The sequence below is a fragment of the Oryzias latipes genome, chromosome 12, assembly GCF_053564925.1.
Source record: "Oryzias latipes strain Hd-rR chromosome 12, Olatipes_Hd-rR_3.1".
Taxonomy (NCBI): domain Eukaryota; kingdom Metazoa; phylum Chordata; class Actinopteri; order Beloniformes; family Adrianichthyidae; genus Oryzias; species Oryzias latipes.
Genome location: NC_136248.1, coordinates 27,693,108 through 27,709,959, shown reverse-complemented (window position 1 = coordinate 27,709,959; position 16,852 = coordinate 27,693,108). Strand labels below are relative to the sequence as shown.

Here is a 16,852-nt window from a genome sequence, read left to right as displayed (position 1 = left end):
ATTAACTGAATGCTACAATATTGCCCTCATTTGTATACAGTATTATCAAGTTTTTCGCTGTCAAAAAGGAAGTGACAATTTAATGTGCAGCAGCACACAGCTGCGTTTCAAATGACTAGAACATTTTCTGTAAGGAAAAAAAAAAAGTTCAGTAGAAGGAGCTGGGTGCTCTTAAGCATAAAAAATATTTAGAACAGGAGTCTGCAACGATTTGCAAAAACATTGGGTTAGTAGATCTAGTTCCTTTGGGGGGGAGGGGGGTCACTCCTGCTTAGATTTCTGACATTTCAGATAACTGAGAAAATTATGGAAAAAGGGTTCAAATATGATCAGAGTGGTATATCTTTGGAATAAACTGGCAAGTTCACATTCCTATCTTCTGCTGCACAACAGGCTGTAGTTGCTGACCAGATGCAAAGTTAGTCTTAAAAGTTCAGTAAAAAAGTAGTTAAAGGATATAAATAATGAAGATAAACTAAAATTATGACAGAAAATGCCATGTTTGTTTTGGCTTTCCTGCATTCTTAATAGAATTTGCAGCAGGATGATCTCATTTGACACTGGGTGTATTTTAATTTGAAAGGAACTTGTATATGCTGCCGTCAAAAGTAAAAGAAGCTAAAATTTTTATACAGTATACAAAAATATTGCTCTGTTATAATTCAATTATTATAAATATTTGCAAACTATATTTTACAAATGAACGGCTTAATGGACACAAAAACATAAAGTGTATTTTTCTTCACAAAATACTGGCGCACACTGGGTTTTGGTCAGCAAGAAATTGCCCCAAATGACTCTTTTACTGTTAAAGGTTGCAGACCCCTGATGTACAGGAACAAAACATCAATAATTGTTAAAACCAAAAAAAAAAAAGAAAACTAGTACTGAAAAGTTGATTTGTACACACTCTGGATAAAGGCAATAAAAGATTGCCTTATTTTTTACAGTATAAAGTGTTTACCAGGAGTAAAAGGTAAAGGGAACAATGTTTTCATAGAGTTCTTTTAATATTCAAATATAGCCAGATTCCATGACCAGAGTTTGGGCCCGCCGAGGCACCCACCTTCGACTGCCACCCAAACCACATTGCACTTTTGAGCTCTCCTAGAGGTGGTTGGCCCATGGGAGAGGGATCCCATGTCAAACCTTCAGGCTGGGCCTGACCGGACAAAGATAGTTTGCCCTCTCTGGCTGGGTTGAGTGCTCCTCCTGCCACAGGTGAAGGAGTTTAAATAACTTGGGGGTCTTGCTCTTGATCGGACCGTGTAATCGTCAGGCAAATTGGTGCAGCAGCCACTGTTATGTGGTCGCTGTACCGGTCAGTGGTGGTGAAGAGAAAGCTGAGCCAGAAAGCAAAGCTCTGACTCTTGGTTCCAATACTCACCATGACCAAGAGCTCATCAGTGAAGAAAACGAGGTACCAAATACAAGTGGGTGAAATCCTCCGCTGGGTGGCTGGGCGCTCCTTTAGAGAAGGAGGGGAGATGCTCGGTCACCCGAAGAGAGCTCGGAGTAGAATCGCTGCTCCTCCGTGTCGAGAGGAACTAGCTGAGGTGGCTCAGTAACCTGGTCGGGATGCCTCCTGGAACACCTCCCTGGGGAGGTTCCAGGCATTTCCCTCTGGGCGGAGGCCCCAGGGAAGACCCTGGACACGCTGGAGAGACTATGTCTTTCAGCTGGCCTGGAAACGTCTCAGGGTCCCCCCTGAGGAGATGGAGGAAGTGGCCGGGGTGAGGGAAGTCTGGGCATCTTTGGTTAGACTGCTGCCCCTGCGACCCGGATGAGCGGAAAAGGATGGATGGAAAATTTTATTTAAAAAAAAGGCATCCTGATAAATAAAAAATAAAATGTTGCACCTTTTATTTATACAGCGGAATAAATAACAGGAATAAATAACCTAACCTTTGGAGCCAATATGCTTCTATGATTATAGCGAAAACAAAAAAAAATGTTGTTGTTTTTTACTTTTTCAGACAGTTGTCCCAAATTTTTTTTTGGTAATTTAAAAGAAAAATTAGTGAAACTGAACATTTTATACAGGCCTACAGGGGAAATTGTACTGTTGCACACCAGGGGGGTGGAAGAGTATGAATGCCCTTATGTAGATGAAATAAACAAAATCTTAATATATATACCCTTAAAAATAAAAATAATCTATATACATGTGTCTCTGGAATAGAATACAATTTCACTAGTTGAACATTTTATAGTGGGAACATTTCTTGGTAAAAACTGACTTTGAACAGAATCATTCATTTCTCAGAATTACTGAAAAAGAACCAGAGGGATAAATAAAATTACGTATTTACTTAATATTTGTTTATTTTTAAACAGTGTTATTGCTGAGGCAAACAGATTTGCAAAGTTTCCTGGAATGAAAAAATGATTAAATATAACTAAAAATTGTTTATGACAGAAATGTTGTCTGATCATCAAAGAATTGGTCAAATATGTCATTACTTTTCTAAATCATTTTAAATATTAGATAGATAGATAGATAGATAGATAGATAGATAGATAGATAGATAGATAGATAGATAGATAGATAGATAGATAGATAGATAGATAGATAGATAGATAGATAGATAGATAGATAGATAGATAGATAGATAGATCGATCGATCGATCGATCGATCGATCGATCGATCGATCGATCGATCCACTTCTTTTTTGCTGTTTCCCACAAACAGCAAAAAAGAAGTGGCATTTACAGAGGATGAAGTGAAAAGGTTAATTTAATAAAAAAATAAAAAACAACAAATAAATAAGTAAAAATACACAGCAAAAGCAACCTTTAAAGAACAAAAAACAACTGAGAAACAACAACAGCTACAACAGTTTGTAAATAAATAAGTAAATAATATTAATATGACATGGTGGTTTACGTTGATTCCTCATTTTACATTTTAGAGAATGAAAGTTTTTATTAAGATTTACCTTGCATGCTTCGCCATGAACTCCCAACCAACGAAAATCCATATGTCCTACGTAGTCATAGCAACGGTGACTGGTCAACCTTTTTGATTGTCTGTGAGATTTAAAAGACGGCTGGCGTTCTACCGTTAACTTTAAACCACCGTTCGAGAGTTTATTTATATGTCAAATTAATGTAAACATTCTTTTTATAATCTTTGTATCGAAAAAAAGAAAAATATGATCAAGGAGGTTATTTATTTGATGTCCAACGTGATCTCGGGTCGCTGGTTTGAGCTCGACTCGGCCGTAGGTTGCGCTGTTTTGTTCGAAGTCTCTGTCGCGCTGGAAGGAACCAAAGGAGAAGAGAGCCGAGGGGAGGTGGAGTCTGGAAAGGGAGAAGAAAGGGGAGAGGAGGAAAACGGGGAAAGGCAGACACAACACAAACGGGCCAGGACGGCGGATGATTTTCGCTCTTAGAACCTCCAATACAGCTAACTCAAGAGCGGCGGCACGGGAGATAAGAGCAAGATGATAACGCCCTACTTCCTAGAGAATTTCTGGGTAGGTCCTACTTTTAATTTTTGATGTTCACGGTGTTTACACCGGCGCTGATCTTCACACTTCCCTTTCTGTCACGTCCGTCACGTCGTGTTCACGTTGCGGGGACAGCCGGACACTTGCCCCGGCGGGCAAGACGCTCCCTTCAGGGGCCGACAGACTAACCGGTCAGCCCCGCGGCTATCGCTAGTTTTCTTCGGCTGTTACCTTCGTTTGGGCCTCAATGAGCCAATCTAACTTTAGAGCTCCAACGGCCCACCCCCCTTTTCCATTAATTGGTTGCGTCTGGATCTCTTGGAATGTTTACGGTCAATTCCAAGAATGCGATTGGACACCTAATCTGCCAGTCACAGCCTTCCCTTTGACGCGTCATTTTCTAAGCTTTGGGGAGAGACCAGATGTTTAGTTTAAAGCTACCTAAAAAGACACAAAGTTAACTGTAGTGCGCGTTACTTTTACTCAGAAAATGGGTCTGTCTATTTGCTGCTAATGGTCATCTATAAACATGTATTACTTTTGGACGTGGCCCTCCTAAAGCAGGTTTAAAGGTTACACTTGTTGTTTTCAGTGCTTCCTAGGGACTCATTAAATTCATTTAGCTAATCTTACATTGCTAACTTGGCATTTATACAACTTGTATGTGTTGTTAATGCTGAATATTTGCCATTTGGTAAAAAAAAACAATTATAGGTAACATTAGGGAAGGTTTTATGACTGTGTTATTACATTCCTACCATGACAGACAGATATATTTTTTGTATATTTAATTGTTGCCAAACCTGCTCTTTTACACAGATCAGTTGAAGATAAGCTGATCTGAATCTGGACTAATGTTGTTTTCTTTTCTGTGTTTAAAGTTCAACTCTGATTATCTTTTTTAAAATCTTTTATTAAAGAGTTCCCAGGGATCTTTTAATTAGGATTAAGCGGTTTTTAGCCCAAAACAAAAACTGTGTCTTTTTCTAGGATATTGTTTCTGCAGAGCGGCAGGAGTTCATCGGAAATTATTTGGACTGTTGGTCTGAAGTACGCCTGCCCTCGTTTCCCATCATCCCTCTGTTTAAACTCTCTCCCGCTAGCTTACAGCCCCTGACACACCCAAGCTGACAACATTAGCTGCTTTTCAAACAGCATTTTTTTGTCAGCTCCTGATTCACAACGATTTGAGTAAAGAAATACTCCGAAATGTAATTTAAGCTTAATTTCCTTTATATATGTCCTCCATCATCAGAAAAATGCCACAGGAACATGCTAAAAACACCAAAAACATGATTTTTTATGGGAGTGGGTCTTAAAGTCAGCAAACCAGTAACCTCAGGCCTCAGATACCGGCATTCAAGGATAAAAAAAACTCAATGGAAGCTGAAATAACAAAGCAGCTCTAGAACTGAACTTAAGCCAGACGTCTCTATGTAATTAGACGATACAGTGATGTTATCCAGTGTTTTTCTCTAAATGAGACTGCATCATTAACCGAATGGAAACCTTCGGAGCCCTCACCCCTGATGCTTCAATCTACTCTTTGTGCTCCGCAGCAAGCCACAAGAGAATCCAGTGATGGCAGCAATCAGCTGTGCGTTTAGCATGCAGGGCACACAAATGCACATACTTGGCATTAGGAGACACATCCATCTCCAGTTTGACTCGCCTGCAAATCTTTACTGCTAGAGCGCACACATTTATCTGGCTGACTTAGACATTTTTGCTGCAGATTTATTTCTTGCAAAAGGAGTAGGAAGTTGCACAGATTATTTCCACACTTTGTGGTCTGTTCATACATCTTTTCCTTCTATGAAATCTTTAATCTGCAATGTTAAATATTCCTAACCAGCTGAGAAAACAAATGATCCGATTCAGGAGCCAGGTTTGCTCCAGCTATGTTGTTTTTCCCCTCAAAAGTTGCAGCACTTGACTGGTCAGCAGCTGCGACGTTTCCGCCCTCCGGATTGATTTCCAGACAGTTTCATTTCCTTTTTTGTGTCTCCCTGTCCATTCACTTTGAGTGTGGCATGTGCGGAGGGGCTTGGACGTCCCAGTGCATGGAGGGCTTTAGCTGCAGGCAGTCCCTGCGAGTTCATGTTTAATCTGTCGTCACTCAGCCTGCAGAGTGTCATGGGAAAATAAGATGGCAGTTTGATAAGCAAACAGTGTTGATACAGCCAACAGGATGGCTCCCCCCCCCCCCCTCTCCCTTGTAGTCTTTATGTTGTGTGTGGTCTAATAGGCTGTCACTCATCGTCTGTACGGAAGTTATGAAACAGCCTGTGAAGACTCAAGCATGAAACGTGTTTGAAAGTGATGATGCGATTCATATTTCTTTCCATTTTTGGCTTTAGCAGAAGATCTGTTAAAAAGTTGTGTTTATTTGTGGAGAACTGTGAGATCCGTCAGAAAATAGTCAAGATCCTATTGTTGTGCTTGAAACTGATATGGTTTCTTGCGTCTATTTACCCTCACTGCTTGTGTTTCCCCTTAAACAAGGAGGGTTACAAGCTGATCAGCCCTTCTGTGATCTTTCCAACACCCCCATCGCTTGTATATCTGTTACAGCCTGTGTGTCTTGGGGTTATGAGTTTAGATATCAGATTTATAACACTGGGAAATGGGGCCCTCCAACAGGTGATTTTTAATGTTCTCGAATCACCTGCTGCAGGTCAAAGTCATTTTTCAGGTGTTGTATAGACCAGTTCACAGATCTGACTGCCAAAGGCAAACACGGCAATTGCAAAACCAAGACTTAGCCACATTCAAAGTCAGAATCACACCTGTAGTAACGCCGTTTGTGGGTCTGCTAACGAGTTAAGGCCACACTGCTGTATCTGTGAACTAGTCTATTAAATGGCTCTGTGGTAAAAGCTACTTAGAAATAATTGTGTTTGCTGCCTCAAATGTAGCTCAACAAAAGAAAATAGTAAACAAACTTTGTTAGACCTGGGAGAGTTGTGTCCATATCCACTTTGCAGCAGCATTTTCTGCTTACTTCTGCCCTGCTTGCTGCTAATTACCCTGGGTGAGGGGTATCCCATCCATGTAGAGATGCAATTGTGGGGGGTGTTTGGAAGGCAAAAGGGCTGCCTGGACCCCCCAGTTCTGGACCTCAAAAAGAAGAGACATAAATATTGATTGTTCAGAAGTCCCGACGCTCAGGTCTCACAGTTCTGTGGGTTTCTTTTTTTATTTGCAGACTATGTTTGCAGAAACAGCATTTTCTGCAAAAAGGAGCATATTCTGTCTGGATGTGGTCATATTCAGAGCTAAGAAACAGGGTTTATTTGAGCTAAATAAACTTTGTTTTTGCATGTTTTTTTAATTATTTTTACAAGTTGAATCTTGTTTGCTCGCCAATGGTGTTCATGTCTTGCATGGAAAGTTTGGATAAAAGCTCAAAAATATCATCAGCTGATGAAAAGCACCATAACTTTTCTCATGTCTTTCAAAACCCAATTCCAGTTTATTTTAGTTTAAAGTCTGTCATTATTGCATGTTAGCTATTTACCTGTTTGAATCGTTGAAATCAATCTTTCCAGACAATCGAAATTTTACCCTGGGGGTACTCAAACGCATGAAGAGGGTACGAGAGAGAGAGAGAGAGAGAGAGAGGCAGTGTCGGGTAGTAAAATAAACGGCCAAAAAATGATTGGCAAATACCTATACGACCATCAAAGAATCCTGTCACATAGATTATTACAATGTCAGAAAATGTTTTTCAGCATCTACCTTAGCGTATTTGCCTAAGGGAATATTACGCAATTTTACAAAAGGACGAATCCACAGATGTGGCTGGTCAGGACAAGGGCAGGGCAGGTGATTGGCTGCGGGCCATCATAGCACCGCTAGTGGCTTCTATTTAAATTGTGCTGTAACTAAGATTCAAGTAATTTGGTCGTTAAAACACTCCACTGTGCAGTAATTATTATGCATATTATATTGGAATACGCAATCAATTAAAATGTTTGGTGGGTAAAGCTGACATATTTTAACTGATAATGTAAAACTTTAGGAAGCCCTTGTAAATAAAATCACATTTTTTTACCCCCTAAAAATGGTTTATCCCAAACATGACCTGATCAAACAACACAGGTATGTGGAGGTGTGTTATTTTTTTGATACGTTTTAAACATTTTTTTCTTTGGACAGTGTTTCCTCACTATTTTGCGGTTCACCTTTAGCGGTCTTACTATTTTGCAAGTTTTTTTTATTTTTGTTTTTAAACAGCGCACCATGTTCTCCATCCTAATTGGCTGTTGATCTTGTCAATCAATCTCAAGTTCATGTCTGTCTGAGAAAAGTGCCATCTATAATTCTACTTCGCTAGTTTTACCTATGGCGGGTTATTTATGGAACCTATCCCCAGCGATTAACGAGGAAACACCGTCTGTAAAGTCTGTTGTAGTTCAGTTTTATATAAGGTTTAGAACCATCAAGAGTTACTTTTTACTTTAAGGAAATGCTGTTGAAAGTGAATTCTCCTGAACTTGAAAGCTGACATTCTTGGAGTGTGTCGTCACACAGTCGGGTGTAGAAGGGAAATCATTGGTCCACGCTGGTGGCTGTCAGAAAGTGAAGAAGCAGTGCAGGAATCTCTGCTATTAGAGCATAGAACACATAAAGGATACTGGCGGAGAGCAACCGCAGTTCATAAATTGTTAGGAAAAGTCTGCACACTCTCTGCTTTACCTGGAAATTTCCCCTACAATGATGAGGAAACATGTCTGCTGAGACTTGAAGCTCATGCATTATGTCTTTTCTGTCCTTTTTTCTGGTCAAATGTTAGATCACAAACACATTTGTTGCTTTATACGCTTCCGTTTTCATGTGAAGTTGTGTTGTCAAACTCATGCTGGGGAATTTGTCATTGCCTGTTGGGCATTGAACCCTTCATCCCCATCGCCCTGGATCTTTCAGCTTCTTAACCCTTGTGTTATCTTAGATGACCCCACCCTTACACTGACGTGTTCTCCCTACCATGACAAAGGTGGAAAGATTTCATGTAATCCATGGACACCAGTGAAGATCACAAATCATTGAAGAAAAAAGGTTCAGAGCACTGTCTAGTGGGTCTAGATGACCCAACTCCCAACGTTAAAGTGCTTAGGATAGCACAAGGGTTAAAGAACAGCCATCCTCGATGGGAGACGTTAAAGTGCACTGCTGTGCTTTCGTCTGTCCTTCAAACTTCACATTCTGTGTTTATTTTGATGACACTGTTGAGTGCAAATACACAATAGGGTTCCAAAAGCTTTGCGGTTTGTTGTGCAGACACTGTTCCGTTACGAGCAGTTCGCATAGTCATTTTACTCAAATGGCTGCTTGTGTGTCACTGAAATCTATTGACTATTGACTTTGGAGAATCGTGAGCTTAGCTCCTTTTCTGTAAAAGCAGATGTAATTCCCTCCCCTCCAAAAGGAGATGATTTATTCCTTCCTTTTGTTATTTGTGGATGACTACAGCTCATAATTAGGAGTAGTTTTGTGGGCTTACATCCTCAAATAATGGAAAGTATCCTTCGTTTCATTTCAGTTGCCCAAAGGAATTGTTTTATGTGCTTTAAGTGACTGCATTTAAGCAGATTTCACATAGGGTCTTAAAGACCCACTCCCACGAAAATGGTGTTTTTAACATTTCCTTGTGGCATTTTTCCTCAAAATTGTATTTCTGAATATTTCTTTATTCAAATCGTGGTGAATCAGGAGCAGTCAAAAAGTACACGTTGAAAAATTATAATAATAATAAAAATAATGATAATACATTTTATTTAAAAGCGCCTTTCAGAACACCCAAGGACACTGTACAGATTCAAAAGAAAAGACAATAAAATCACATGTTAAAAACAATAAATAAGTTAATATCATTAATAGAATTAGATAGCAGGAGATGAAAAATTGTGATCAGTTAAAGCAGATTTAAACAGATACGTTTTCAGTCTGGATTTAAAAATTGAAAATGACTCAATGTTACGGAGGGCTGGGGGGAGAGAGTTCCAGAGTCGGGGAGCCGAGCGGCTGAAGGCACGGCTTGCCGTGGTGACCATACGGGCCGGAGGGACGGAAAGCTGAAGGGAAGAAGAAGACCGGAGAGAGCGAGAGGGATTAATAATATGGAGGAGATTAGAAATCTAAGAGGGAGCCATGTTATGGAGGGCTTTGAACGTGTAGAGAAGAAGTTTGAATTGAATCCTGAAAGCTACCTTAGCAGTTTAGCTGCTGGAGAACGGGAGTGACGTGATGGAAGGAAGGAGTTCTGGTGATGATGCGGGCAGCTGAATTCTGGACCAACTGAAGTCTATTAAGAGTTTTCTTGGGAAGACCAGAGAGAAGTGCATCGCAGTATTTGATACGAGATGTGACCAGACTATGAACTGAAATGGAGGCGGAGTGGACGTGAAATGAGCTTAGATGTGACGCAGAAATACTTTTGGTCGGCCAGAAGCTGCTTGGTCTGCTCCATTCTCATGCATCCCTGTGCAGACGACGAAATCAATGTGCGTCTTTGTTTTCCTCGTCTGAGAACGTTAGGTTGGGAATGCGAGTGGCTGTAAACACATTTTCTAGAGACCTTTTGGAAAATGAAATGTCAAATACCTTTTTCTGTATCATTTGAATTAAGCGACAGAATGAGCGGTGTTGAAGAAGAAGAAGAGAAAGCGGTTTGGCAGACGGGATACTTTTTCATTGTAATTTTGAGTCAACAAACGCAGCTTCATTTTGAAAATGAAAAAGCATTTCTGGCATTGACTTTTATTTATAATTATGCTACAGAAATGCTTTCATAGAGAAGACCATTGGGAACACTTTTGAAATGATCAAAGCCACGATTTGTTTGGATTCTCTTTGATTTGTTTAAAGTTGAATATTTTGTTTTTTATAGGAAAACTTTACTTTGTCATAAAAATACTTTTTACACACTGATTGAAGTCATTTAAAGTACTTTTTCATAAAAACTTATAAAAACTCATTTGTGTTCCCTGTTCCAATGAATTATCAGCTTGGTATTCAAATCTTGGTGAATCAGGAGCAGTCAAAAAGTACACGTTGAAAAATTATAATAATAATAAAAATAATACATTTTATTTAATAGCGCCTTTCAGAACACCCAAGGACACTGTACAGATTCAAAAGAAAAGACAATAAAATCACATATCAAAAACAATAAATAAGTTAAAATCATTAATAGAATCAGATAGCAGAAGATGAAAAATTGAAGATGAAAAAACAAATGGTTTGTTTGATATCTTCTAAATGTTCTTATCTGCTGTGGCTCCTTTTTTGGCTGCTCCAGAGTTCAAACGTGTTCAGAGAATTTGTGGCTCATAGATCTTTCTCTGAAGCCGAGCTCCTGTTTGTTTAACAACTTTAGAGTTTAGGTGAGAGTTCTCTGAACCCCGTGTGGCTCTGAGTCTGCGGTTACGTATCTCAATGGTGGTTTTGCTCTGATAAAAAAGCAGCTTTGGGGCTTGGGAGTTTCTTCCTTGCGCACACAAACAAGGCTTCCCCCCCTCCCCAATCGGCCCAAAGATCTCCAGTTGATGTGAGCCGTCTGCTTCCACCACTTTTGTTTTCTCTGGCCCCGGAGCGCAGGGGGCCGTGCGGCGTTCGTGCCGATCAGTTGAATTTCAGCCGACACTGCCAGGTTTCACACTGACTCTCAGGCAGCGCTCACTCACAGAACATTAGACGGCTGAGGTACCTCATTGTTGGTACCTGTTTGTCTGAAGTCGTCTCACCTGCAGGGCCATTGTTTGGTAACCTCTGTTTTTTCGTTCACCGGAGTACACTGAATTCCACAATGTCAAAACGGCCTTGGCATGGCATCGCTTCCGTGTTTTTCTACACTGCAGTGTCAATTTGTTATTGTCGTCTATATTTGGTCAAAAATAATATTTCTTTTTCACTGCAGTTGTGCGTTCTGCACCGATATTCTTTTCTCAGAATGTCCTCCAGCTTTGTTTAAAGAAAAGCAAAGTGAAAAACGCCCTGGGACTGCTTCCTTTATTTGTTTTCTGTCTTTTATTCATTGATATCACAGTCCTCATATGTTGCACAGAACGGTCCGTCTTCCTGTTTCTGTTCTGCTCTGTTTGGGTGGATTCTCACCGTCGGTTGTCACTTCCTCCGTCTAGGCCAGTCGTTGGCGTTCAGTCCCTCATTTTAGGCAAAACCTGTGGCTTATCCTGCATCTCATGCGTGCATCTTAGTTTGCCTATAGATCTTGTTTTTTTGGCAGCTGGACTCATGTAGTGAACCATAATAGTTCTGTCACTGAAGCAGGACGCTGAGGTGAAGGCAGACCGCACAGCTGAAACATGTCCGTTTTTTATGCTGGGTTTCCTTGATCCAGGTTCAACATTTACACTTTTTTTTTTGTTTTTGTGGACGTTTGGAAGAAAGAATCTATAGTAGCTACTGTTTTGGAAAGCAAATCACTTATAACAGATGCATTAAATGACCTAGAATGATGTTTATTTCTTGTGAATTAGAGTCTGCAGACACTGAGAATGGCTTTACAACCGTTGCACCTTCAAATGACCTTGTTTTGGCACCGTTTCCGGAGAGGATCTCCTATGTTTGTGTGTGCGCGTAATACTTGATTTGTAACTCACACGGTACATTTTGTGAATAACTGTGTTCTTGCAATTGTGTATTCACACGAACACTCGAATATCAAAAACTTACCAATACAACTTGAAATCGCAGCAAATGAATACTAACAACTAATTTAAATCGGATTCTACGCAAACAAATATCTCTAAAATGTGCACCAATCCCCTGATAGACACAGACAAAACCCCATTTACGTGCAGGTCAGAGTTACAAGTCCACATGGAGTTTGGAGACTTCTGCAGATTTGTGCACACATGGTGCGTTGAAATTCGGGTACAATGCTGGGTTATCGGAATTTTTTAGCACCCTTTCCCTCTATTTCCTTCTATAGGTGTTGCTGAGCTGACAAATACGGAAAAAAAGGGTCATCTCGGCACTCAAAGTTTCCTTTTAAACCTAAAAAAGATCAGAAATATATGCTTATCTGAGACGTAGAAATGTTATGACTTTTCTACAGAAGTCATTTCTCAGGGTTGACTGCCTCTCAGTCTGCCGGTGTTCTGATTTTTTCCCACAAACCAGTCCACCACCTAGCGGTTGTTTCTGTTATCCATGTTGTAGCATTTCTTCTTTCTGGTAGACTATTTTCTCTCCATAATCTTCTGAACTCCTCATGTCAGGAGATCTCAGATTTTTGATCAGGTGTTTTCAGAAGTCTTTCTGCCTGTCCTCCTGCACTCGTTTTTGTCCTCTTGAGAGAATCATAGATGCAAAACATCAACATAAGCTACTGAAAAAGCAGTTTTGGAGTACACTTTGTCTTCCAAAACTCTGTAAAGCTACGCACTCACCGCCCTTGGCAACACGCGCTCAAACGACACCTTTCAAAGAAGAATCTATTCTGGCTTCTGCGTTCCAATCTTTCACATTCTAGCTTAGCTATGCACATTGTTAAGACCGTGTTTTCATTTTTTGGCTGTTTTGTACATAGAGCACAGCTGTTGAACAAACATTGAAGCTTAAACCAAGTCAAACTCTGACCAATCAAGGACTGTTTTGGTTGTGACGTATCCGCCGTCCCTTTTTATTCGCCGAAGTGCCAACCGTTTGAAAATTGATCGTGTAGGATAGTGTAGGAAACAGTAGAAAAAGAAGAAGAAGAAGTCCCTCCCTGCTTGTCCAGTGTGAAGACCATATGTCAAACGCGCAAATGCACTCAAGAACGCACTTAAGAACACACTAAAAGCTGGCATGTGATGTGCATTCACACGCCTTAACGATGAAAAATAATCTCTTTAAATGTAAATTTAAACAAGCTTATTAGACTATTTATTTCATATCCAAACAGTCTGAAACGTTAACTAAACTGTACTTTTTTGGAATGACTTTTAATATTTAGTAGTTTTTGGCATCCTATTTTCTTTTATGAATTCTTATCTGTATTTTATGTGTTTATGGTCTGTTGTAATTTTATGCTGTTGTTTTTTTTTTTTTTTACATTTTTGTTTCCTTGATTTTTAAACTTCTTTCCATTTATCTTAAATTGCTTTGGCTCCCACATGGCGTTTTAAAGTCCTGTAGGAAAGAAGTTTCATTTATTTAAACGTACAGAGTTATTCATGATGGTTCTGTTTTCCATGATTTCGAAGCTTTTAAGAATGAGTGTGCGATGGTTGGACTGTTCCTCCTCAGATTGCAGAGGCTCATGGAAGACAATGAGGAAGTAAAAGGCTTCTTCCCCTGTTTTGTATGCTGTAACGGCATAACACAGTTAGGGCATCTCATAATAAAAAAGTGAGGGCGGTTCTAACAGACGTCTGTGTCGTCTGCTAGAGAGCAGCAGGGTATATGGGTGGAGTGCAGGATGGTGGCAGTCTTCTTGGACCCTTACTCTGGAGGCGCACTGGGAGCTTGGGAGGTGCTAGAAGTAGGGCAGTGATCTTTCCCGCTGACCTGAAGACTCTCTTCACCTCCTTCTTGTGAGCAGCAGTATCTTAGAGTCTTGCAGTTGAAGGATGTCAGCAGTATCTGTTGAAGATGGTCCTTCTGGAGCAGCTTCAGGAAGTGCAAGCTCCGCCCCCCTCACCAGGCGTGTGAAATTCTCTGGTTTTGTCTGAATTCCCTCACTACTTACTCACTAACCTCTGAGAGACCGTATAGTGCAGGACTGGCCAGTGGATTTGAACAAAACTCAGACACATGCTCACAGTTTTTTTTTTCAACGTCACCCATTTGCTGACGTTAGAACCTAATAAATATGAACATTTAACGAAGACAATATTTGAATCCCCTGTGCTTTGCATCCTGGGTGGAGGGCGCCCGCCCAGAAAGGTAGCCAGTTGGGTAGCTGACTGTTGGGGTGCGTGGAACTCATGATGACCTCTTCTTTGTGGACTCACCGGTGATGTGGTCATCCAACCACGGCTAAGTGAAGTTACCCATGGGCGGGTCTGGCTAGCCCGTTTATTAGCCGCGCCACAAACAAGATAAATAGTCTGATAAGAATTTCCAGCCAAGACAGGCCCTCTGGCTTATCAAATTGGTTCACACCAGAGTTAGGGGCAGGACCTTTCTCAAGCTTTTCTCTCCTGTGCATTTGGAGTTGAATCCCATGGTGTCTTGACAAATCTACCTCCCCAGCGGTTGACAGACCCTGGGGCTCAGCAGCGGTCTTAAAGGCATCTGAAAGTACAAACACTGAAGGGGAGAGGAGCTTGGACCTGCCGTTGCCTAATGGGTTGCTAGAATCTCGGATTCTAAAGGCCCGTAAACACCGGGACGAATATTCGCCAGGCGTTATTCGCCAGCGTTTTTCGCCACGTTTTTTGTGTTCACACCCAGGCGATTTTCGCTGACGATGAGCCGAGCGAACATGCAAGTTCATTCCCTGACATTAGATGGCGCTTAATGTAAACAGAAATACTCCTGTACACAAGGTGGCGCTGCGCAACTTTACGCTTCTTAAAGTCGCTTTTCACTCAGAAGAAGAGAGCAAGTATTTACGCGCTTGTCAGAATAATACAAAGAAAACATGAATATTTCAAGCACCAGTTGCTCCAACTGGTGCTTGGTTCTGGGATATTTTAGAATGTCCGTCATTATTTTTTCCCGGCAGTGTAGACGCTACTCGGCGTCTATCTTCTTCGCTGGTATGTGTGCTCAGCAAGGCAGTTTTGTGTTTGAGCGCCCCCAAGTGGTGTTTTACTGTAACTTCAGAAGCTCCAGACACGTGTGCAAAAGCGCCATTCTCATTGGTCGAATAGATTTCGACGCGAGGCGTCAAAAAAAAAAAAACGAACCCGAGGCGTTTTTTTTTTTGACGCTTTGACGCGTGGTGTTTTTTCGCGTCGGTGTGCACACTCTCATTGGTGCCCTTTGTTTAGTGACGAGGCGTTAAAATTCGTCCCGGTGTGAACGGGCCTTAACACGTTCATCAATGACACAGACAACCTTGTAACTGTAACAGAGACTTCTGGGATATCCTGGTTGTTGATTCGGACACCCTGACAAAACGGCAAATGCCCTATATAGTGAGGGAATTCAGACACAGGCTGTGGCTGGGAAAGCTCCTGTATGGTAAAGGTGCTTGTAGGTGTGGAGTTTCTTTTAACCAGTCCCTCACAACTGAAAGTAAAGAACGCAGTTTCTCAATCATGATGCTTCAAATCAAATTAAAATCAAATTAAATTAAATTAATAAGAGCTCTTTTCTTTCCAAATTAGGGAATTTCTAAGCATTGTACATAAAAACACAGAGGGATTTTGGATGATCGTCTTGGAAAACAGGGAGCATTGAAAAGAGTTGTATGCAGGATCGTACCGAAGGCTCTTCTGTTGACCGTTTTGCTCTGTAAGCAGACTGCTGTAGGTCAGAGGTGGGTGGAAGGAAGTCCTTAACATGCCGGCCTACAAGGTCTGTGGTGGTGGAGGCTTCTTTTTCCCGGCTGGAGGCGTGAATGGGGGTGACAAAGAAAAATAAGATCTAGTGGCAGAACCTGAAATTCTTTATTTGAATCCCTTCACAAAATTCATTTAACTACCTTATTTATTTATGTATTTTATAGCTTTTGTACATTTTTACCCTCTCTATCTGTTATTCTGTACAGTGCCTTCTCAAACTACTAGCTAGAGCGTTTCCCTCCATTTAATGTTCATCTTTTAATTGTCTTTTGTGTTTTAGGATTTCTTTATCGTTTATAAAAAAGTGATTGATTGGGGAAAAAAAAGTGAAACTAAACCAAATTGTCTCAAGGATTACTGTGTGCCACCATGCAAATGAGTAAAAAGCTTTGTCAGTGTAGGGTTAAATTCACTTACAAGTGTAACTAGAATTTTGTTTACCATCCCTCTCCAATGAAAAAAAAGTTTTTTGGGTGTTTTTAACATGTTTCGGGTGGGCCATAAGCTCTGAGAACGGGGGAGGGGAAGTGGAGGTGGGGTTGCTCAGCGCCTATGGTCCTGCCCACAACTCAGAGGCGAATTTCTAATGAACCTCTGCTGCTCTGCAGAAACTATGTCCTACAAAATTGTTATTTTTGGGATTTTGACAAAAAACGGCATAATCATTATTAAAAGACGACTTTAAAAATAGATCAAAAGACCATCAGAGTGGGACTTTAAGGTGACAGAGGCATCATTTTTAGCCAAAATACAGATATGGTTAATAATTCAACTTATTCAGAATATTTTTCTAGCTTTTTAAATAATAGCTGTTTAAATAGATGCAGATTCATCAGGCTGAAAACCTACAGATGAAGATACTGAAGAGGCTAGCTTAAAAAAAGCATTTTATTTGTTCCACTTTGTGACGTTTTCCGTGCATTAATGATTTTGCT

General features: G+C 40.6%; 1 protein-coding gene across 6 annotated transcripts in view; it reads left to right on the top strand.

Annotated features, from left to right (window-relative positions):
* Positions 1–3,042: 3,042 nt before the first annotated feature.
* fcho2 (FCH and mu domain containing endocytic adaptor 2) overlaps positions 3,043–16,852 on the top strand; it is a 53,899-nt gene continuing 40,089 nt past the window's right edge. For all 6 annotated transcript variants that reach the window (XM_078955957.1, XM_078955956.1, XM_078955955.1 and 3 more), the window contains exon 1: positions 3,043–3,480. In XM_078955957.1, coding sequence (XP_078812083.1) covers positions 3,448–3,480 — 33 coding nt within the window. In that variant the 5' untranslated portion in view covers positions 3,043–3,447. The remainder of the gene's footprint in view (positions 3,481–16,852) is intronic.